At 45.6% G+C, this 23735-nt stretch overlaps 1 protein-coding gene across 7 annotated transcripts in view; it reads right to left on the bottom strand.

Annotated features, from left to right (window-relative positions):
* Nucleotides 1–23605, bottom strand: part of TBCCD1 (TBCC domain containing 1) — a 36556-nt gene extending 12951 nt beyond the window's left edge. For 2 of the 7 annotated variants that reach the window (XM_084800929.1, XM_084800931.1), the window contains exons 1-5: nt 23246–23605; nt 11633–11720; nt 11172–11550; nt 4818–4973; nt 861–1227 (exon numbers count right to left, since the gene is read on the bottom strand). In XM_084800929.1, the coding sequence (XP_084657055.1) occupies nt 861–1227; nt 4818–4973; nt 11172–11507 (859 nt within the window). In that variant the 5' untranslated portion in view covers nt 11508–11550; nt 11633–11720; nt 23246–23605. Of the gene's footprint in view, nt 1–860; nt 1228–4817; nt 4974–11171; nt 11551–11632; nt 11721–13868; nt 13937–23114 lie in introns of those variants that run through there. The other 5 variants (XM_084800932.1, XM_084800930.1, XM_084800935.1 and 2 more) reach the window with 5 other exon arrangements.
* Nucleotides 23606–23735: the final 130 nt, after the last annotated feature.

The raw sequence follows: 23735 nt of genomic DNA, 5'->3' as shown, positions 1-23735 counted from the left end.
AACTGCTCCACTGTGCGAGTCACAGAAAATGGAGCCTCTTTTATACTGGAGGTTTTATGGGGGTTTTTTTCCTTACATACTGTGGTAGTCTGAATAGGAACGGCCCGCACACTCATGTGTGTGAATGCATGGCCCATTGGGAAGGGCACTATTAGGAGGTGTGGCCTCACAGGAGGAGGTGTGTCACTAAGAGATGGGCTTTGAGGTCCCATAAGCTCAAGCCAGATTTTCTTCCTGCTGCCTGCGGATCAAGTGTAGATCTCACCTCTCGCACACCATGTCTGTCTGCATGCCACCATGCTCCCCACCATGACGATAATAGACTACACCTCTGAACTCTAGGCCAGCCCTAGTGAAACGTTTTCCTTTATATAAGAGCTGCCATGATCATGGTATCTATTCACAGCAATAAAACTCTAAGATAATGACTTGATTTCCCCCCCCTTTATTTTTACCTTATGTGCATGGGTGTTTTGCCTGCATGTATGCTGTGTACCACATGTATGAAGTACAGAGAAAGGGTCTCTGTAACCCAATTTGGCCTTGAGCCAGTGATTCTTCTGCCCTGTCCTCCAAGTGTGAGATTACAAGTATATGGCACTGCACTGGGCTAATAGACACCTGACCATTAGTACAGCAGGAAATAGGAGGTGTCCTTGTTGCTCAACCTAAGATTAGGTAAAGTATGTTTTAAAAATACAGGGGGAGGTAATCCCCCTCAGGAACAGTCATAGGGGAGGGGAATAAGGGGAAAATGGGAGGGAGGGAAGAATGGGAGGATACAAGGGATGGGATAACCATTGAGATGTAACAAGAATAAATTAATAAAGTAAAAAAAAAAAATCAAAAAAAAAAAATACCTTGGTGAGCCCAGGCCAATTTCTTTCCAGTCTTGAGGCAAGCGGATGGACCAAATGGATTTGCAGTCAAACAGGCTCTCAACCAGGCTTCCAGCTTGTAGAAAGAGAAAGTCTTAGAGAGTTTTGAGAAGCCGCTTGCTGCGTGCAGCGGTTGCCACAGTGCGAGCTCATGGAGCGGGTAGACCTTCCTGGCTCCGCTCACAGTGCCCTCGATGAGGAAGCTGAGCGCCATGACAGCCTCGAGGGAGAGCAGACTACTGTGGGACGAATGAAAGGACGCGGTGAGCTGCTCTGGAGCTAGAAGCAGCTCGAGCAGATCCGGCAGGTGGTCGCAGACGAAAGCCTGGTGACTGCCGTCATTCCAGTTCTAAAACAAGCAAGGAAGCACCACTCAACAGAACGAAGAGACGCTCGCCGCAAGAGAAAATCAACTACAGCATTTTTACGCTGTCTCAGTCCCTCACAAGAAAGTAGCCAGCTATGTAAAAATGGCCTTTATGTATGTAACGTTTGTAAATTAACTCAAAAGCTCTACAGGCGCAGTGCCCTTATCAAATTATGTTGAGACCGAAACTGTTCTGCATTTTTTTCAGATTTTGCAAATTTTACATTTTTACCCAAGGAGCTATCTTAAGGATGGGACCACGCCATCACACCTTACACACACAGCCTAAAGGGAGTTCTAGGCAACATTTTTTTTTTTTGTATACTTGCTTGACTACAATCTGATAGGCACTCATTCAACAAGCACTGGGCTTTTCAATTTACAGTGTCTAGTGACAATTTTGAATTCTGATGAGTAAGGCAGTTTCATGCTACCTAGATTTATAGAAATTAGCACCTTCGGTTTGAGCCGTGAGTGCCACGGCTACTTGCCTCATCAATATGAAAGCTATCTGTTTAGACTTCCCACCTGGCCCGGACTGTGCTACAGGATGGTATGCAAACTGAGTAAAGCACTCTGGAGTCCACAGTGAGAAGACAGCCTAGAGGAGAGATCTGTAAGGGCATTCTACAAGCATGGGATGAGATTCTACAAGCATGAGATTCTACAAGCATGAGGAAACTACCTCCGCTTTGGGGGGGGGGGGGAGGGAATCATGACGCAGTGCTATTTAAGTAAATTCTTGATTGACGCTGGGAGTGAAGTGAACAACTAAGAAAAAGGGCAGTGAAGTTACAGAGAAGAGCAAAGCCTCACAGGAGCAAGCGCACAACTCTGTCAAGAAAAAAGAAGTTCTGGGTGGGGTACCGGAAGCATACTGGGAAGTAGGCAGGGCCAATCAGGGCAGACTTCAGCAGCTCTGCATCTGCCATGTCAGAGGCACTTGATCTATACTTTCTTGTCTTTTAAATAAACTCTCATTTGTATTCTGATGAAAACAGGACAAGGAAGAACCATTTTTAGATTCAATCTGGTATTATTCATTCTTGTTGTACCCCTGGCAAACAATATGAAAACAAGCACGACAGTTAGGAATCATCAACAGCGTTTAAGTAGATGGCTACAACGCACCCGTACTTTACAAAGTCCTGTGGAGTAGGGGCTGACTGTAGACTAATAGTAGGGAGACCAGCTAGGATCTAATGATGGGAATCAAAGCAAGAAGTCTAGCTAAGAGAGGAAAGGAGCAATATTTGAAGTGTTGCTTTGAGGCCGTCAGTGAGATTTGACAGCTACTAGCTGTGGGTAGACTGAGGAGTACACCCAGGGCAGGCGGAAGCTTCCCCGGCATGTGCGGCACAGATAAAGGAAGACTGTACCTCGGGGACACATATTCCTCCTCCAAGCTAAAGCCATCGGGGCTCACTAGAGAGCAGGGACTGGAAAGCCATCTGCTCCTCTGTGTCTCCCATAACTGAAGGTCACTCGCGGGCCTTGCGGCTATTCTGATGGGCCCCAGAGGCACATAAGTACCCACCGTCAGCTAGTGAGCTCTTCAGTCTGAAGGACTGACATCTCTAGGTCTTCATTTCAAATCAGCTGCCGAGAGGCACGCAGGGCAGTCCATTTCAATTACTTGGGACGCTCAGGCTACAAGAACACGTATGCCCGGGAGTGTGGGACCAGCTTTGCTAATACAATGAGATTCTGTCCCAACAACAAAGCAAAGGTCTAACAGTGAATAAGTTACTCCTCAAGAGTCCATTTCTCAATTTTCCTCGAGCCTTAGGCAGAGGGACTATGCTCTAGATGTACTATTTGGTGCTGGGCACTCCACAGTTACTTATTTCCTGTATTTTGACCCTTTTTGAGTCCCTGCAAACAGCCTGCATTTACTGCAAAAAGCTACTTTGATGAAGGGTGCAAGATGTATGTCTCCGTGAATACAAAGATAAGAACACAGTTAAATTGCACTGGGTTAGGATAATGGCAGCAGTCGCTTCTCCTCTAAGGTCCATGACCTCTCCAGACACAGGAAGTTAGCTGGCTGGGTTTACAGTACCAAGCATGAGTTCCCTCCCTTAACTATAGCTAGATAGTTGTTGGTTACCTCTAAGATTTAAGTGCCACTCCTGCACCACTGGAGGTATCCTGCCAGGCCAGTCACTGCTGTGGTTGGTAGGTTTTACACTGTGGCAGAAAGGGCGAAGACCAGAATGCCTGCTCCAACATATTATCTTCAAGCATGACAGAAAAGTTGTATCTATCAAATCTTAATGATATGGTTGCATTAAAAAAAGGACCTGTAAAATGATACCAGTTGACATGACCATGTGGATGGGGGAGACTTCACAAGGCCTCACTCCTAGGTGATCATCAGCTGCTGAGAATCATTTTTCTCTACAGACAAGCCCTCTGAGAGGTTATCCAATTATAAGAATTCAGCCCTAAACACATGCGTGAGCGCGCGCGTGCGCGCGCGCGCGCGCGCGCACACACACACACACACACACACACACACGTCTACAAAGTGAAACCCTATGCCAAAAACAAAAACAAAAACAAATTAAGAAGCAGGTGAAGAAACGAATACTGCTCCTGGGCATATACCCAAAGAACTTCATGTCCTGCTAGACGCCTGCACATCCATGAGCTTAGCTGCTCTACTCACAATAGCCAGGAAGAGGAATCAACCTAGATGTTCATCAACAGATAAATGGGTAAGATAATGTGGTACATATACCCAATGGGATTTTAGTCAGCTGTTAAGAAAACAGAATCATGAAAATTGCAGATAAATGGATGGAACTGGAAAAAAATATACTGAGGTAATCTAGGTCCAGAAAGCTAATACCGCATGCCCTCTCTCACAGTCAATCCTAGTTTCATGCCTTTTCTTTTTGTGTGTAACTTGGAGCTTGAGTAGAAGCCAAGAAACTAGGGACATAAAGATTGCGCTGAACCAGACCATAAATAGGAAAATACTGATTAGCCAGGCAAGATGTGCTTGGGGTCAGCTAAATGGCTCCACCAATAAAGGTGCTTGCTGCCAAGCCTGGGGACCTGAGTTCAGTCCCTCGGCCCCACAGGACAAAAGGGAAGCAACACATTTCCAGACTACCTGCTGACTTCCGCATCCATGCTGTGCACATCCACTAGTGTACAGATCCACACTAAGACAGAGCTTTCCTATAGTACTACAATTTACATTTTGAAGTTTTTCAACATACTTTACACACACGAAAAGCATAAAATATTTATTTTTCCTTAAAATAGAAAAGAAAAAGCAGTAAGACCTTTCTTAAGACTCATTATGTTTGACAGTTAGTTATTTGAGACGGGTTGTTAAAACACATATAATTACTTAAGCAATTTAAGGAGAAAGAAAGCTTTCTTTTTCTTTCTTTCGTTTCGAGGCTTACTCTACAGGCCAAGTTGGGCTCAAACTCGTTACCCTCCTGGCTCAGCCTCCCAGGAACTGGAGGTTCCAGCATGCCCTACAATGCCTGGTGTCATCCCAACAGCCGTTGTTCAGTGAAGGGGAAGCCTTTCCTTATGAGCTACAGCAATACCTTACTGTGACAGCTGGGCCTCTCAGCCAGGCTTGGAGACTGAGGTCTGCCTCTAGGGCTGGGCCACTCCTCCCCAATTAACGATGTCCTCAGCGAGAGCTTGTTTAACTGCTGGATGTACAGGAAGAGCAGAAACTGCAGTGTGTCCACTGAGAGCTGTTCGGGGAAACAAGAGACGACCACGCCTTAAAACACCACCAACCACTAGTGTTCAATTCAGCATACAATAAACCAGGGTTACACAGCTTCCTGATCTTAAAAAATGACAAGTTTAGAAATGGCTATCATTTGATGCCTGGGCAGAGGGATTTTTTAAATTAATTTATTCATTTATTGGCAGAGGGATTTCTTAACTATGTAACTAGAGTCACTTCTGAAAACCAATGTACTTTCCAAAATTACACTACAGGTGAAAAAGCAGCCATGGCAATTTGAGTAAGTGAACAGACGAAAGGAGGAAAAAAAGAGCTCAACCAAGCATAGAGGTTTACCCTGGACTCACAGGCTGACCAAGAACACCCAGGGCAGTCTAACTGCCCTGGTCTCACTGTGGCAACTGGAACGATACCGTTTCTTCATGCACGTGCATTCTGGAGGGGAATGGACCTCAGGCTCCTGGAAATGCTCAAAAGCTTGTCTGACTTAAAGAAAATGCCGGTGTGGTAGCTCACAGCTGTAACCCCAGAACTGAGCAAGCTAAGGTGGACGTACCACGAGTCTGAGTCCACCCCGGGCTACACAGTGAGATGCTTTTTAAAATAAACAAAACCACACACAACCAAAAGCAAAACCCACTGCTGTTCTGCCATCGACATTTTATTTGAGGAAGGGTGCGGTTTAAAGATCATGATTGTCACACTTCCAGTCAAGGACCGCATCCGGGCCTACACTTAGATCCACCCCAACCTTGAATCTTGAGCATTTCTAACCCAACGTAACTGGCTAGTTTTTGTCGACTTGACTGGAGTCCCCTGGGAAGAGGGGCCCTGACTGAGGAGCTGGCTCCATCAGCATGGCCTGTGGCCCATGTCTACAGGACATCTTGATTAGTGATTGATGTAGGAGCATCCAGCCCCCTGTGAGCTGTGCCAGCCCTGGACAGTAGGCCTAGGTTGTATAAGGAAAGCACAGTGAACAAGCCACAGGAGGCAAGCCAGTAAGCCGCGATCCTCTCTGGTCTTGCTTCAGTTCCTGTCTCTAGTTCCTGCTTGAGTTCGTGCCCTGGCTTCCCTGGAGGGACTAGAACCTTTAAGTAAATAAACCCTTTCCAATCCAAGCTGGTCAGTGTTTTATCACAGCAATAGAGAGCAAGCATACCCAAGAAGCTGAAAAACACAGGTTCCCATGATTGCCCAAATCCACTCAACCAATGTCAAACTGTGAATACATGCATTCTAAAAAGTAAGACAGGGTTTCATATGTCCATATATATAGTTTGCTCTGTAGCCAAGGATGATGACCTTGAACTTCTGATCCTCCTGCCTCCACCTCCTTAGTGCTGGGGCCACAGGCACGTCCCACCACACCCAGTTTATTCAATGAGGCAACTCAAGGCAAGCACTCTTTACTTGCTTAAACTTTTGGCAGAGATATAAAATCGACATAAATCTCACATACTCTTCACCCAGCTTTCCACCTTTAAACCAGAGCAGTATCACAGCTAGGATATCTCCAGAAAGAGAACGTCCCCATCAACAAGAGGACCCCTTCCCTGTATCCTTCACTCCTCCCCCGGCCCTTGGCATCCACTTACCAACTCCTCTTCTTGGTGTTTTAAGAGGAACCACACTGAGGCAGGCGAGCTTGGGCCCACCACTAGGTTTTGGGTTATGCACACCCCTATCATGCCCTTAGCACCTTAATTCCCTCCCGGCACATAACACGCACACACAACCTTCTTCAATCAGTGCACCTAGCAACCCCAGGACTCAACTCCCCACCAGCACCAGGTCACTCCTGCTCCCACGTCTGGACAATACTTGTTGTTTCCCTGCCCCTGGTAACATTTACAGTTTCCATTCAAGCATGCCCCCGATGTATCCGGGTGTGAAGACTAGAAGGACAGACCCAGGCGGAACTGCTTTTGGATGTATGCAGAACAGGGGGAAATTGTATTCCCTAGCAACATTTTAGGGAGAATCCCCTATTTATCATCCTATGCCTACTCGTAATTGGGCAAGGATGATTAAAATCAGATGCACTGTGGGAGTACATGTACAGTATGAAAAATGAATATATGATCCAATCTATCAATCAAAATAAAGAAGCACCCTCTTCCCCTTAATAACCTGCCCTTTCTTCCCTAAACTCCATAGAACGACCCAGGCCGCAGCCAAAGGCCCGTGAGTGTCTTTAGTCACCTGCCTGCTGTTAGTCTTAACAGCACATCTCTCTTTAATCTGTGCTGTCACTTTGTGCCAAATAAAATCACCTTGCTTCTTTCATAAATCTGTGCATCCTCTTATTTTCAATTCTTGGGTAAAATACCAAGAAACTGGAAACACCCAAGCTGGGCCCTGATCACCACTAACAACTGGGTAACTAACACTTATTTTGAGGGATTGGCTTTCACAGGATGATCTCTTAATTTTATCTCTATTTTAATAGATGTTATGGTATCATTACTACTTCAGGCAGTCTCCCTGTAAGGAGTCTTGCTTTTTCTACTTTATATCCACAGTAACTAGCAAGAACTGTGGTACAAAATAAACAGTCAAAAAGCTTGGAAGTGTCTTAACATTTTGCACATCTCCGTGTCCAGGCACTACTACTGCTCCTAGCGCATAACAGCTACTGGAAGATACATGTGACTAATTGCACTGTCCTCCCCACTTAGTTGTGGGACAAACTGCTTTTAGGTTTCCAAAATCTTTAGCTATTAGTTCGGTGTTGCAAACACAAGATAGAAGTAAGGCCTCCTCTTCTTCCAGGGCACACATCCAGGTGGCATTCATTTCCAGGCTCTGCTGAAGTCAACACGCTATGAGTTACAGTCAGGGGAACGTAGATGAATTCATATTTGTCACTCTCAAGACTGGCCCACAAAACTGAAGCCAAGGACTCAGGTCCTAATTTGCAGGGCTAGGGCAACTGTACTGTTACCTGTAACTGATTCCCATCTTTCTGGAGACCTACATAGCCCTCCCCATGGATGGGAACAAAGCACATGCTTAGTAAGCCAGACACAGAAAGTTAATCATGACTTCCTTTGCATGCTGTCTCAGTCTACTTTTGTTAGTATAATGACATATGCAAGGCAGGCTATTTTAGGGAAAAAAAAAAAAGAGTTGTTTTGGCCCACAGTTCTGGAGGGCAAGGTAAAGGGGTATCCATCTGGTAGTAGCCTTCTGCTGGCAGAGTCACAAGGGGCCTGGGGACATCAGAGGGCAAGAGTGGGAGTGTATGTGTTGTCTGTCTATCTGTCTGTCTGTCTGCCTGTCTCTCTCTTTCTGTCTCTCTCTCTGTCTCTCTGTCTCTCTCTCTCTCTCTCTCTCTCTCTCTCTCTCTCTCTCTCTCTCTCTCTCTCTCTCTCACACACACACACACACACACACACACACACACACACACACAAATCCACCACTATTAAGTCTACTCTACTGACCTTACCTAATCTTAATCACTTCCTAAAGGCACCTATCTATTTTGGAGTGTAATTTTAAAAACATTTTAATAGCACATACTCCCTATATGAAGCAATGGGCTTTGTTATGGCATTCTCATTCACATAAACCACATATACTAGTAATAACAATCTAATTTCTCTCTCTTTTACAGCTGAATAAAGTTTTACTAGGCACATATACATTTTCTTTCTTCATTTCTCTGTTGGTAGACAACTAGACTCATTCTATATTTTGGCCACTGTGCACTATAACAATAAACATGGTTGTCACATATATCCTTGGTGTGCTCACTTATGCCACCCTTAGGTACACACACTCAAGCAAATTCCCATAGTGGCTGCACCTGTTTCCATCCACATCAGCAGTGTGAGGGATCCTCTTTTCCCACATCATCAGTAGTCCTTGCAATTTGTTTTCTAGAACAACCATTCTGACTGTAGTAAACTGGATTCTCAAAGCAGCTTGAATTCCTATTTCCCTAATGACTAATAATACTTAACATTTTCCTCATACATTTATTGCCACTTTTATTTGTTTTGTTTTTCAAGACAGGGTTTCTCTGTGTAGCTCTGGCTATCCTAGACCTGCAGGCCAGGTTAGCCTCAAAGTCACAGAGATGCGCTTGCCTTTGCCTCCCAAGTGCTGGGATTAAAGGTGTGTGCCACCATGCCTGGTTGTCACTGGGGTTTTTTGTTTGTTTGTTTGTTTTGAGACTTGTTATGCGATTCATTTGCCCATTTATTAGCTGAGTTGTTTCATTTTGTTTAATTTGCATAGTTCTTTATGGATTCTAGAGATCAATCCCATTAGATGTAGTTTGCATTTTCTCTCATTCTGTGATGTCTTTTCAGTCTTCCAAGTATTTCCTTCACTGTGCAGTTTTAAGCGCACACAATCCACATCATCAACTCTTGATGCCCTGTGCTCTCCAAGTCCTTTCAGCAAGTCCTTGGCTCTGCCTGCCCCTTATGCTCGTCTCCTTAACAGCTTTAGAGTTTCAGGTCTTTGGTGTACTTTTCATTGGCTTTACTTTGCTCCATATGGACGCCCAGCTTTCCCAGCACCACTCACTGAAGACGACACCATCTCTCCGATGCGTTTCTGACACCTGTTGAAGATTAGCGGCTGGAGCTGTGCTTGTTCTTCCTCTGGGTCCTCTACTCTATCTGTTAGGCTATGTGTCTGTTTTTGTTACTATGGCTCCTTGAGATCGGGTATTGTGCTATCTCCAGCCTTGCTCCTTCTCCATAACTGCTTTGCCAGGCTCTTCTGTGCTTCTGTATGAATTCTAAGATTGTTTCCTTGTATTGTAAAGAATTGTAGGTGCTGGGGCTGGGGCACAGTGGACTGTAAGGGAGGCTCCCATTCCGCTCTAGAGTACATGTGCCCACGTCCACCATGTAACATAAGATAGAGGATCCTGGCAAACTTCAGAAGGAGCCCGGAACAGGGAGGTGGCTGCTTCCCCCATCTTCACAGAAGTCTCAGGAGCTGGCAGCCTGGGCACCTCCCCATAGTGACAGTGGGATAGTTGGCTACCCAAGAATTCGTGCTGATCCCTATTGGTCTGAAGGCTATATAAAAATGCTTGTTGCTGTGTAATAAAATAGATCTATGCCTTGATGTGGGGGAGTTTATTTCCTGGGTTTGTGACTCCACCACCCTCACTCCCTCCTGGATCCCAGTTCCCACAAAGAATGTCATTAAAACTTGGAGTTATATAGAACCTGTAGATCGCTTTTAGTAACATTGCCATTTTTTTATATTACTTCTGTTAATCTGTGAGCATTGGTGTCATTTCTATTTTTCTATGTCTTCTTCAATCTCCTCCTTCAGTACTTACCGTGTTCACTGTAGAGGTCTTTCATTTCCTTTGGTATATTTATTCCCAGGTTGTTTGAGTGTTTTCCTGTCTCTCTGTCTCTCTGCCTGTCTCTCTGTCTTTCTTTCTATAGCAAAACTACTGATTTTTTGTTTGTTGTTCTTATAACCTATTATTGTACTTTTCTGAGATTGTCTGGTGGAGTCACTAGGATCTTTTGCAGGTAATTATATCTGCATTTTATTTATGTATTATTTTGAAACTAAGTTGCCCAGGCTAGACTTAAACTCACTCTGTAGCCCAGGCTGCCCTGAACCTGTGGTTCTCCTGCCTGTTTAGTGTCTGGGATTACAGCCTGTGCCATGAGACCTTGCTCAGACTAAGTCTGTACTTTCTTAATCTCTCACAATGAGCATTAAACTAAGGTAGCTCAGTAAGGTGAAGGCAACAGACTGCTGAAGAGACTGGGGTGCCTCTACTTGCAACATGTCACACATTTATAACATTCACTTGCCCCAAAATATTTTTAAAGTCAGTGGAAGAGTTTCCAGTTCAGGAGTAGGGAAATATGCACTAGTAAGTACGGACTAATTAATCAAACACATATATCAAAACACTTCCAAACTAGGAATGCTAAAATTCAAATGGTCCTTTAGAATCACAATGGCCAACAACCTAAAACCTCAAACTATACTGTTAGTACAAAAATTAAGGATGGATTATTTTAATTCCAGCACTCGGGAGATCTCTGTGAGTTCAAGGCCACCCTGGTCTACAAAGTGAGTCCAGAACAGCCAAGGCTACACAGAGAGACCCTGTCTTGAAAAAAACAGAACAGAACAAAAACAAACAACAACAAAAGAATGGGTTATTTCTCAAAGTAACTACATATACATCAATCCATACCTTATTTCTTTGCTTTTCAACTTCATCTTCAGTTGTGCAGTTGGACAAAATTTCAGACCATTCCAGGCGCTCCTCCGGTGTCCTCACCGAAAGATTATCAAATATTTCAAAGTAAAGCCATGCAAGATCCTTAGCCAACTGCAGCTTCCCACAGGCAATGCGCCTCCACGTGGACCAGTAGAGACGTGGGTAGGCACCTTCTGTGGCCCGAGTTCGCACATAGGTGGCTATCTTCCTGATGTAGTGGAGACTGAATTTGGATGGAGGTGGGACTTGCAAGGCACCCACTATAAAAGGTTCCGCCTTTACCCAGAGGAGAACTCCGGACTGATCCATAGTCTCTCTGAAGACATCTGGACAAAGAGGCTTCTTTGCATACCTAAGAAAGAACACGTTCCTTTACACACATGAAACAAATCCCATTTACCCATTTTCTTAAGAAGCGATCCTCCCTCAGTTACCTTTAAATGTGCTGTATCCTCTGTTTAACAGCAGCTATGGCCCCCACTAAAAGCGAAATAGACACTTCTGGTCAAATTCCATTGTAATCTATTGGAGAAAGAAAAAGCAAACAAAAACTTATGAGGAAATTCTCTTATTTAAATTGTTTGAAATGGTTGTTTATAAATATGTAACTGCGTATGGTCAGGGTTATATTCCTGCCTAGAGAATGAAGAAAGGGAGAGGTGGTGGTGGCAGTAGGGGATGTCACACTGTCACAGGATACTATGCTGTGTCCTGCTATGAAACATTGGTAGAAATGAGTGGACTAAGTTTTTACAGTAGTATCAATTACGCATGGAAGACAGCTGGTCAATAATGATTTGGCTAAAAAGGGTCATTGAGATGGCTCAGGGATAATGATCTTGCCACCAAACCTGATGACCTGAGTCAAACCCTCCAGCCTCACATGCTGAAGGGGGGAAGCCATTTCTGTAGGCTGTCTTCCACTGCCCACAGCTCCCCATCCCACTCCCAACTAAGTAAACAAAAGTAAAATTAAAAACTATTCTTGAAGATTTGAACTTATTATTTGAGCCTGAGGCTCAAGACCAAGCGGTCCTATGTGGAGGCAGACAAAGATATGAGTGTAAACACGGGTAAGAAGAGGGAAAGCATCTGTGCATGGGTTCTCTGTGGCGGTGCACGGGCTGACATGGGCTGACATGCCTGTGCTCAGTTCTGGCACAGAACTTCCAGATTTGTTATACACAATAACATAGCACAAGTGGGGCCCCGCTCATATTCCCGCCACTAAAGGGAAATTAGTCACTGCCATTTTTTTTTTTTTTGTCTTTTTTTTCTAGACTGGATGCTACTTTTTTGAATGTCCTTGGCGGTGGTACATATATACAACTCTATATTATTTTCAAGGTATCCACAGGCATTCTGAACATACTCCAGTTTACTTTCCCAATACTTAATACTACTCAATTTTTCATAAAAACAAGCTGGGTAAAATATTGATGACTATTCATAAGGATGGACAGAAGGACCTATTTACTTCTTTCTTTTATCTTTAAAAGTCCGATATTTAAAAGTTTGAATGTTTCAGCTATTATTATAACGCTCTGATTATCATCTTTCTGTATATCGTGCACTATGAATTGCTTCCCGGAGATTTTTAGACGTGCATTTAAAAAACAAAAATGACACTTCTGGAACTCCTGACAGAGTCCATTCCCAAAACAACTATCACACTGAATCACTGTCTAACCCAAAACCCATCTCACGAAGTACTTCTTAGCGTTAACATCACTTGAAAAGAACTTTCCATATGGCCAGTGAGAAATGTTCTATTATTGCATTTTGAAAAGAAATAATTGGGCAGCATAAATGGCTCAGTGGTTAAGAGCACGACTGCTCTTCCAAAGGACCTGGGTTCAAATCCCAGCATCCACGTGCATAAACCACACAGGCAGACAAAACATCCACACACATGAAAATAAGTAAATATGTATTCTTTTTAAAGAAACAATCGACAGAGCACTTACATGCCCTGCGGGGTGCTTATGTGGGCAGCAGGATCCTAAGCTTCATCTCCCACCCCTTCTACTCACACAATCACCTCCATTTCTGTCACTTCACACAGGAAGCTTTGAGAAGTAGGGGCACTTGTCTAAGTGCATATATTTAATTGGCACGCTCTGATTTAGGGTTCTGGACTGCTTTGAGAACTTCATGGCTACAAAAGTACTTTGGGAAGTCGTACGGGGAGAATATTTTTAAATGAGTGGGTCTGTAAGAGGATGGCAACCCTTAGACACGAGATCCTTTAAGTACCAGACGAAAGGACGAAGAATGAGCAACTTAAACGAGGGCTGTGGGGAAGTAAACCTCTACTAAACATCTACGGCGGTCCAGTCCAATCCAGGAATTGGACCAGCACCATCAGGAAGCCCTCGGTTTTCTCCAAAACGGACAAGGAGTCCTGGAGGCACTAGGTGCTGGATGCTGCCGACCCCTCTACTATGACTGGGCTCATCAAGGGCAGGTGAGGCATCACCCCGGCGGCTGCTACCTGGGCAGCGCTGGCTTGGGCGGGTAAGCCAAGGGCTTCCCGGAGGTCGGCCGCCTCGCCGCTGTCCCCCGTAGAGGGGAAATGGTCAAGGGCGCAGACCGAGTTGGCGGGCTCCGGGACAGCCAACCCTCCCTCCCCAGAGCCCGCAACACAGTGAGCAGCAGCGCAGCACTCACCACCACCCCTCTCCTCAGCTGCAGGCGGAGCGTCCCGTGCCCCGCGCCGCCGCCCAGTGCGCAAGCGCCAGGTCTTCCACCACAGAGCCCTGGCGGACCGCGGCTAGAGTGGCCCAGGACAAGCTGGTTCCAGGGGGCTGGGAATTTTCTTGTGCTGTGCCCTTCACCCTTGGGAGTAGGACGTTGTCTATAGCTCGGTATAATTGTGGTTCTCCCACGCGGCTGGTACTGACGGGTAATTACAAGGATAACAGCAGATTATAGCTACTTTGGGGTGGGTACCTGTAAAGTTTCTCTAGTAAACAAAACCGAGGTTGGAAAGGCGAACTCAACCCAGTCCTAAGGTTGACGCTGAAGTCAGATCCCATGGATATGACAGGAGAGCCTCGGCATTAGCTCCTTAATTCAAACTCCGTGGCTAAGTAAGTCCCTGCCTTCAGGAGGGTCTTTAGATTCCACCAAGAAGAAAACTTCCTCTTACTGGCTTTCAATATTCCTGCTTTCCTAACTAGGAAATACCTATTCACAGCTTCTCTAGGTGATAGGCCATAAGCAGTAATAGTTCTTTTAGGTAAGTTCTCTCCTCCCAGTGAGAGGGAGGGGCGAGAGCTTAGAGAGCTTCCCGCAAAGTACTCTTAGAAGAAAACATTGAAGGAGGGAAGGGGAGACATCACACGTGGTTAATTTTTTGCCATCTTGACACAAACTGAAGTCATCTAGGAAAGAGGGAATCTCAATTAAGGCCTTCCTCCATCAGACTTGCTTGTGGCCATGTCCAATGGGGGCATTTTCTCTATTAATAGTAAATGAGGGTCTAGCCCACTGGTGGTGCCATCCTGAGCAGGTGGACTTGGATGGCATAAAAAAGCAGGCCAGGCAAGCGTTTGGGAGCAAGCCTGTAAGCAGCACTCCTCCATGGTCTCTGCTTTGGTCCCTGCCTTGAGTCATCCTTGTTTTCCCTCCAAAAAAAAAAATCGGACTGTTACTGTTAGGTCAAATAAGCCCTTCCTCTCCAAGTTAAGTCATAGTGTTTACCACAGCAACAGAAAGCAGACTAAGACACCAGAAACCCCCTCTCTTCTGGGTATTCAACAAGAGAGGAACAGGAACCATTTAAGATCCCTGTCCCCAAACAAATACCCTAAGACTACATGCTGAACCCGAACAGCAGATTTGCAAAAAAGCCTACTCAGTAAGGAGCAAACATAGTCGGAGCCAGGGCTGGCCTGGTTTCCAGTGGAGGGCCCCACGTGGAGGAGAACCTGACAGTATCTGCTGCTTGGCTCCTGAGGACAGGCCCAGCACTGAGATAAGAACAGTATTCACAACCCTGAAGGGCTGCCCAGCACTTGGGACCCCTCCTGGGAAGGACAGCCAAGTGCCAGGATCAGGATCTATGGCTCGACCTGGCAAATGACTGTCTACGGGTGTGCCTGGCACCTAAGAGCCTAGGAAGGGAAACAGGACCCAGGCTGGTACCGGTGATGGATCAAGAGACCACAGTCACCCAGCTCTCTCCCCTTTACAATCATCTCTTTATTCAATACACAGGATCAGTTTACAGGCCTGTGCTGTTTTGTTCTTATCTCCCCGCCCCCGCCCCCTTACTTCCTTCCCCACTTTCATTTTGAAAGGCTTTCTCAAAGAACACAGGCTGGCCTGTTAGGTGGGATCTCCGAGTCTCCTGAGAGTCCCGGCTCTTTCAGGTTGTATGACTGCATTTCTTCTCTCTTTTCATTCCATTCATTCCATCTTTAGCCTGAACAGCACCATCTCCCCTCCGGCACTCACTGCTCACTCTAATTTACTCTTCCCTCCCCTTTAATCACCCCAACACTAATCCTCATTCCTAGCCATCCTTATGGACTAATTGTGTTAGGGGACTGTTACCCTCTAAGCATGCTGTGGCTGTTGGCCCTAAACTCCCTGCGGCTGTGACCATCTGCAAAAGACCTGCCCAAGGTTGGTGTCCTACTACGGGGGGGGGGGGGGAGGGCACGGGGGGGGGGGGGCAGGGGGGGCAAGGCTCCTGAGGCCTCAGGATACTCAAGCAGTTAATGGTTGCTAGGGTGGAAAGAATGACTCAAGAAGTCAAGCCCGCTCTGAAGATATATAATATATAGGCAGTGCACAATGCTGAGAGGGAGAGATTTTCCTCAAGGTGCAGTCACTTTTAAGTTGTCCATGCTCCTGTTGAAACCTCTCACTTATGTTCCTGTAAGCAACCCCAATAAATTCATTGGTTATTGTGCGAGACTTGTATGTGATTTTTGTTTTGGTGGTGGTGGTGGTGATGGTGACCTATGTGGCATCAACAGACATCTAGTCACACTCCCAGAAAAAGCTCACACAATGCTTGTTGCCCAAACGTGGGACATGATGGAACCAAAGAGGACTTTGTAAGGAGCACTTGCACAGCACTGAAGCAGGGACTGGGACAACCCTTCCAAATGTGGGACAGGATGGCATGTCTTCCACTGTCCACACGCCGTGGGTAAAGACATACCACGGGATCGGCTGTGTCTGAAGGAGGGGTGGCTGTGGATCTCAAGGTGGCCATCCTCCTCAATAAGCGATGGAGTGGCCTGCCTCCTTGACAAATGGGTCCACTGAGTGCAGATTAGAGAATATGCTACCTTCCCTCCAAGTAGCATGTAGGGGACAAGTCTTCAAGCAATCTGGAGCCTGGGCCTTAGCTGGACAGTAAGGTACGCAACTAAGGTGGAGCTGTCTTCCCAGAAAAAATGAGGTCAAAAAGGAAGAATTACAAGAAAGAAACATAAAGATGATACCCACGTTCACCTCTGCACTGGCAGGAGAGGGGGTAGTGAGAGACAAGGAGATGAAGCACTGACTTGATATTTCTTGTGCTGTCAGGAGCAAGGGATAGAGTACAAGTTCTACCTGTAGTAAATAACTGTCACAGGGTTGCATTGCTGTGACGAGACACCACGAGCATGGCTACTCCTATAAAGAAAAGCATTTAGTTGGAGCTTGCTTACAGTTGCAGGTTTAGCCCACTGTCATATTGATCGATGGCGCCACACAGGCAGACATGGTGCTGGTGAAGTAGCTAAGCGTTCCAGATCCACAAGGAAGAGAAAGCACCAATTCTGAAACTTCAAAGACCGTACATACTCAGTGACACACCTCCTTTGACAAGGCCGCACTTACTCCGGCTTTACCTCCTAGTCCATCCCAAGTGTGCCACTCCCAACATTAAGCACGTCAGCCTATGGGGACCATTCTTACTCAGACCACCACATTCCACTTCCTGGCCTCCACAGGCTTGTAGCCATACCATAATGCAAAAAAAAATGCATTTAGTCCAACTTCTAAAATCCCCATAGTCTATTACAGTCTCAACAATGTTTAAAAGCCCAAAGTTTAAAATCTCTCCTGAGACTCATGGCAATCTTTTCACTGTAAAATCAAAATAAAAAAGCAGATCACATGCTTCCAAACTACAATGGCACCGAATGTACAGTATCATTCCAAAAAGGAGGAAAGAAAGCATGGTGAGGAAATACTGGACCAGAGCAAGACAGAAAGCCAGCAGGGAAAACTCTCAACTCTACATCTCCATGTCTGATGTCAAAGTGCTCTTTCAGTCTCCCACTCCTTCCAGCTTTGTTGACTACAACACAGTTAGCAGGTACCCCACCACTCTGGTATCTCAAAAATCTTGGGGTCTCCAAGGCAATCCAGGCTTCGCCTTCACAGCATCTGGTAATGGCCTCTCTGGGCCTCCATGCAGGGACACTCCTGACATACAGCAGCTTTCCTTTCCTCAGTCATGGAGGGAGAAAACTGCTTTCCTGTATCCTTGGCTCCAAAGCCAGACCCATGGGGCCAAAGCTGCCAAGTTCTGCTGCATGCTAGGGCTGGAACGTGGCCTCTCTTTCAATTACATCTGCATCAGCTTTCTGTTGTAGATGGTTTACTTCACTGCTTAAGCTTTCCTTTCATTCCACAGTTGGAGGCTTATCTGGGAGAGGCCTTGCCCCGAGGTCACCACTCCCTTTATTCCATTTAGCATCAGGCTTTTCTTTATCTCCTTTAGCTTAGACTTAGCTCCATTACACTGCCTGGCGCTCCTTTTCTCCTCAAACTGTACATTTTGTATTTCCCGCTGCTCAGCTTACTCCTTTTCATTATAGATCTGCGTAAGAGTAACCACTAACCACCACACAAGAGTCAATACTAGACTGTCTTAAAATCTCCTCTGCCAACGCATTCATCTAAAACTCTTCAATTTAGCCTCAGGCAGACTTTTTTGGACACATCCTTTGCCAAAATATCACGAGAATGGTATCTAGGCCACCTGCTAATATTCTTTCCCTCTGAAATTCCTTGAGCTGAACCCACAGAGTTCAAATCTCCCTCAGTGCTGTCTTCTATGCTCCTATTAGAATGGCCCATTATACCCCGACCCCAACACATTCAACTGCTTTCCTAATCCAAAGTCCAAAAATGCATACTCCACCAAAAAGAAGCATGGTTAGGCCATCACAGCAACACTCGGCTCCCTGGTAACAACTTCTCTCTTAGCCCCCACATTGCTCCCAAAACTTGAAACCCATGATAAGTGAATAATGAGGATGAAGCAGCAGTGATAAAGATCCCTAACCATCAGGTCCAGCCTTTAATACAGAAAGAAAAACTCATGGTAGGTTTATAGACAGAGGCCTTACTAATGTACATGGTTTTTACTGGTTACTCGATGTAGGCCTACAATAAAAAAGAAGTGGGACAGAAAGAAATACATGTGCACTTTGGAGAGGAAGAAAAAGCAGTGAGAAATTTAAATCTGCCTCCAAGGCATGTCCTGGAAAAGAGGCAGTAATTCCTAAAGGGATTACCGTATTTTTCAGACCATTAGATGCACTTTTTCCACCCCCAAAAGTGGTGGGGGGAAATTAGGGTGCGCCTTATGGTCCAATTGCTGTTTTTACTGTTTTTCTTGTTTACTGCTCTCAAAGCTGGGTGTGTCTTATGATCAGGTGTGTCTTACAGTCTGAAAAATACAGTGACACCATTAGAGAGAAGATTCTTGCCCTGCACAGCAACAAAAAGAGAGGAAGGAGTCCTGAGGGCAACCCCTCAACGTAGGTCCCAACCTGGGAGAAGAGAGCTCCACTTCATACCTAGCAAATACCTGGGTAAGTTTTCACCAGCGGCTGCACACTGAAGCTGTTCCAACACTAGTCCCAGGGGCTCAGGCTCCATCGACAGCTGACAGAAGAAGTGGGTAGTATCACCCACGCCATACTGGCTTCGGAAACCCAAAAGATACAAGACTGCAGAGGTCATGGATTTGTTTTCCTTTGAACTGTCTGAGCCCTGGCAGTGTGTGTGTGTGTGTGTGTGTGTGTGTGTGTGTGTGTGTGTGTGTTTGGCCTGAGAAGCCACTGTACAAAGCTGTGAAGATAAAGCCTGGGTTGTGATGGAGTCCCCAAGATGTTTGAGATGTCGTCATCATAGCACATGTAGCATGGAGGGCTGCAGACAGAGTGGAACGTTCCACTCAGCAGGCAGCAGAGCTGGAGGGGCAGTTAGGCCTTGGAAACAAGTTCCAGGTAACAGAAATGGCAGTAAAGGGGTTTTTATTTTCTCTGCTGGACTTTAGTAACATTTTGGTCTGATCTTTCATCACTATGCCCAGGGTAGACCACCTCCTTAAGAGTTGTTGGCCGGGTGTGGTGGCACACGCCTGTAATCTCAGCACTCAAGGAGGCAGAGGCATGTGGATCACTGTGAGTTCGAGGCCAGCCTGGCCTACATACAAAGTGAGCCCAAGACAGGCAAGGGTACACAGAGAACCCTGTCCAGAAAAAAAAAAGTTGTTGGCCAAGGAACCCCTGAGCCCCCGCCCCCAAACAATACAAGCAACTGAGTGCCTGAAGAACTAGACAGAAAGCCCCTAGCACTGAAGACATCACATACTCCGGTTGCAGGTCATGAAGAGATCAAGCTGGGATTAAGCTGGAAGCTTTCTCCCTGTGGGCTACTTCTCACAGCACTGAATGCTGTCACTAACAGCCTTACCCATCCACATGCCTTCTGGTACAGCAGTCACATGGCTGCTGTAAATAAGACCAACTTCTTTTCTATTAGACTTAAGGCCCGCACCACAGAAAGAAATGGAAGAAATTCATGGCTGGGACTGTAAATCTAGTACTTAAACCTGGTCAAAAGCCAGTGGCTGGGGAGATCATAGCCCTAGTGGGGAAGCTACTCCTGTGAGTTTGCTAAGTGAACAGGATGCGCTGGTCCACTTGCCTTTTACATGCTTATACTTATGCCCAGATTACTGCTGCTGTCATCTCTGAACCACAAAAGCTTCTTTTTGCAATGGGCAATAGTTCTGAAGAAACAGAAATGGCCAAAGTAGAAAAGTATGACTCCTGAATGCTCAGCCCTGAATGGGCCATCTATATCACCAATATCTACATCATCTATACCTGTATCATCTGTATCACTTACACACCCACCCAAGGCTCCAAGAAACAGAAGATGGAGAAGACTCAGAAGGGAGGAAAAGGCCATTCTGGTTTGGATGCCATCTTCCAAGCACAACACGGCTGTGGAGCTCTTGAACTCTGTACAGCTACGATTAACTGCAGGAGATCTGCACGCCCTGTGATTTTCTATAAGACACCAGCCCACTAGTGTTCTGTTCTGCAGGCTGCCCCTCTGAGCATGTACAGGCAGTTAACAGTTGCTGGTGGAGGGGCTCACCAGGCTGTGTGCCTCCCCGAGCATCTGCATGCAGTTAACAGCTGGTAGGAGAAGCTTCTTCAGTGCTGCAGGGGCAAAACTGCCCGTGCTGCTAAAAGTGATTCTAATTAGGAGCCATGCTTAGGTAGAACTGTTTCTTTGGCGGGGTGAAAAGCCCCCAGGTAAAGCTTATACAACACTAGTCTTACTCTGCTGTTTTTCTTTCCATTCATATCCACAGAAAATATGCCATAGTGACTATCTTAGCTCTTACTAGTATCTTAGCACTTAAGGGTACTTAGTACTAAGTACTACCCTAAGTACTTAGGTATCCCTTTGCATCCAGAATGACTGGAGCTCAAGGGATGATTTGCTTTTTGTTTTTCTATTACTGTATTTTCATTGTGAGCCTACACTTTGATAATGATTACTTTTACAGACAGCATCTTTGCTCTCAGGGGAGTTTGGGTATTGTAGCTAGTACTCCAAACGCATGGGCCAAGGCTTCGAACCATACATTTTAAGCTTTGAAAGATAACAACTGCCAGCCCAGACTATCGTATCCAAGCTACCTGTCATAACTGGAGGAGAAAGGAGGCCTTTTCATGATAGAAAACAGGCTGATAAAATTCGTGGCCACTAGGCTAGTTCTACGGAAGGAATCCTTCACAATGGAGACAGAAGTAAGTATACCCACAAGGCCAACAGAAGGAAAAACCACCAAGGAACAGAAACTAAGCAAGCAAGCACAGGACAACACCTAACATTACATAGTCAACAAAATGATGGGAAATTAATACATACTTTTCATTGATACTTGAATCTTAATGATCTTGATTCCCCAATCAAAAGACACAGGCTTTTGGATTTAAATTGGATTTAAAAGGGGGATGGGGAGGAGATTGACCTTTTTTGTTATCTCAAAAAAATGCATCTCACCATCACGAACAGTACTCACCACCTTGGGGTGAAAGAATGGAAAAGGGTATTCCAAGAAAATGAGCCTAGGAAGCAAATGGACGTTGCTCAAACCAAACATTTGCAGAAAAGATAAGGTTGCCTCACAATGACAAAGGGAACAACCAATCAAGACATTACTATTCCAAAGCATATATTCCCCAAGCCCAGGTGCACCCAATTATATAAAACAGATACTACCAGGACTAGACACAGACACAGATCAGCCCCAGAATGGGGGAATTCAATAGCCCACCCTCAACGATACACAGACGACCCTGACAACAACTAACCACCGGCATTAAACAGCATCCTAGGCCAAACAGACCTACCAGACATCTACAAAGCATGCAAACACCACCTTCTCAACATCTAAAACAGATCACAGAATAGCACACAAAGCGAGTCTTTTTAATGCTGAGAAGGTTTTGGCAAAACACCTTTGTGCCAGCCCTGCTCACAATAGCCAAGTCACAGAACTAACATAGGAGTTCGACAACTGATTAAAGAATGTGATTTACATACACAATGTGGTTTTTTTTTTTTTTCAGCCATTAGGAATGTAGTTATGTTGTCTACAGAAAAACAGATACAACTGGAGCTGATAATCCTACGGGAGTTAAGCCAGTCTCGGAGAAACAAGTATATGTTTTCTCTCATTTGTGGTTCCTAGGTTTTATATAGGTACTTAAAATCACATATGTATATACTGCATGAAAGCAGAAGCAAAACTGTCTAGAAAAACAAAGGGAATAACAGGACAGAGAGAAAAGAAAGCTAAGAGAGTACATGGTAAAAGGGAGAAAATACTATTATATTGTATAACTTGCTTATACAAGAAAGCACCATATACAATGAATGTACACAATGAAAAGTTTTTAAAAGGAGGAAGCCGATTCTTCTGGAACACACTAAGATAGTTAATGGGTGATGACACAGATCATTAAACAGCTTTGTAAGTTACCAGAGAGTTGCCATTCTACTCTGAGCGCAATGAAAAGCCATTAGAGGCTTTTAAGCAGGAGAGGGACATGACTTGCCTTTTTTTTTTTTTTTTAAATCACAAGAGCACTGGGGAAATAATTCGGTCATAAAGCTTACCACTTACTTGCTGTACAAGCAGGAGGCCTTAAATTCCACCCACAGCAGCTACGGGAACAAAGGCCTGAAATGTCAGCACTCAGGAGAAAGACAGAACCTTGGGCTCCCAGGTCCCCCAGCCTCCTCTGTGATCCCCGGGTCCCTAGTGCGCTCCTGCATGCACACAATCATGGGAGGGAGCGCAGAAGCATTTTAAAGTATCGTATCGAGATATAAAGTTTGGAGGCAGGAAGATCGGTTAGGCGGCCTTTGCAAGGACGAGATAACTATTATTTTGGGCGAGAGATGAAGAAGTGGAGATATAGTGGACATATTCAAGATGCGGTTCGTTGATAAAGATCCGGACAGGCTAAACAGAGAGGCTTTCCTAAACAGCTAGTTTTCTGTAGTAAACTGGAGAAAAGGATAACCAACTGAACAAGCTCTACTCCTAACAGTAATAATGGCTTTTATTGATTGCATACTTACTACGTGCAACTCTGTTAGGAAACTTACAGAAAATGCTTCAATTGATTTCCAACATTGCCAGTGAACGCTTTGCCTTAGTTTTCTCAAACTAACAGATTCGGAAGCGGGACGGGGGAATGGGGCTCTCTCACCGCTACGAAGTGCTGGAAGCCGATTCCGAACTTAAGTCGGTCTCCACGGCGACTTCCCTACAAGGTACCATTTGCAATCAAACCATTTGTAATAAGTCTGTTCTGCGAGATCGTGTCCCTAGGCAAGACGCCCCGTGTACAGAGTGTATCACCTCCCGGGGGTAGCGTCCCGGTGATCGCGCGCGTGTCACGTGCACACCCGACGTAGGGTTTCCAGATTGGCAACCAAGTTAAGATCCCTCGCAGGCAATTGGTCAGAATCGGGAAGTAGCTACCCGATTGGTGGACATTCGTGTTTTCTCGCAGCGCGCTCTTCACCACCGGTAAATTTTTGCTTTTCGCAGGCGCTTCCGGGCGGCGCGGACCTATGACGTTACCTCTCCCCATTGGTCGGCAGCTACGGGTGCAGCTCCGCTATCGGATTGGCTACCTGCGCCGCCACGGAGGTGAAGTGTACCGCGCTGATTGGCTGTGGAGTGGCGGCCGCGTG

The sequence above is a fragment of the Acomys minous genome, assembly GCF_964271855.1.
Source record: "Acomys minous genome assembly, chromosome: 11".
Taxonomy (NCBI): domain Eukaryota; kingdom Metazoa; phylum Chordata; class Mammalia; order Rodentia; family Muridae; genus Acomys; species Acomys minous.
The sequence above is the reverse complement of the archived record's forward strand: the minus strand, read 5'-3'. Positions and strand labels throughout refer to the sequence as shown.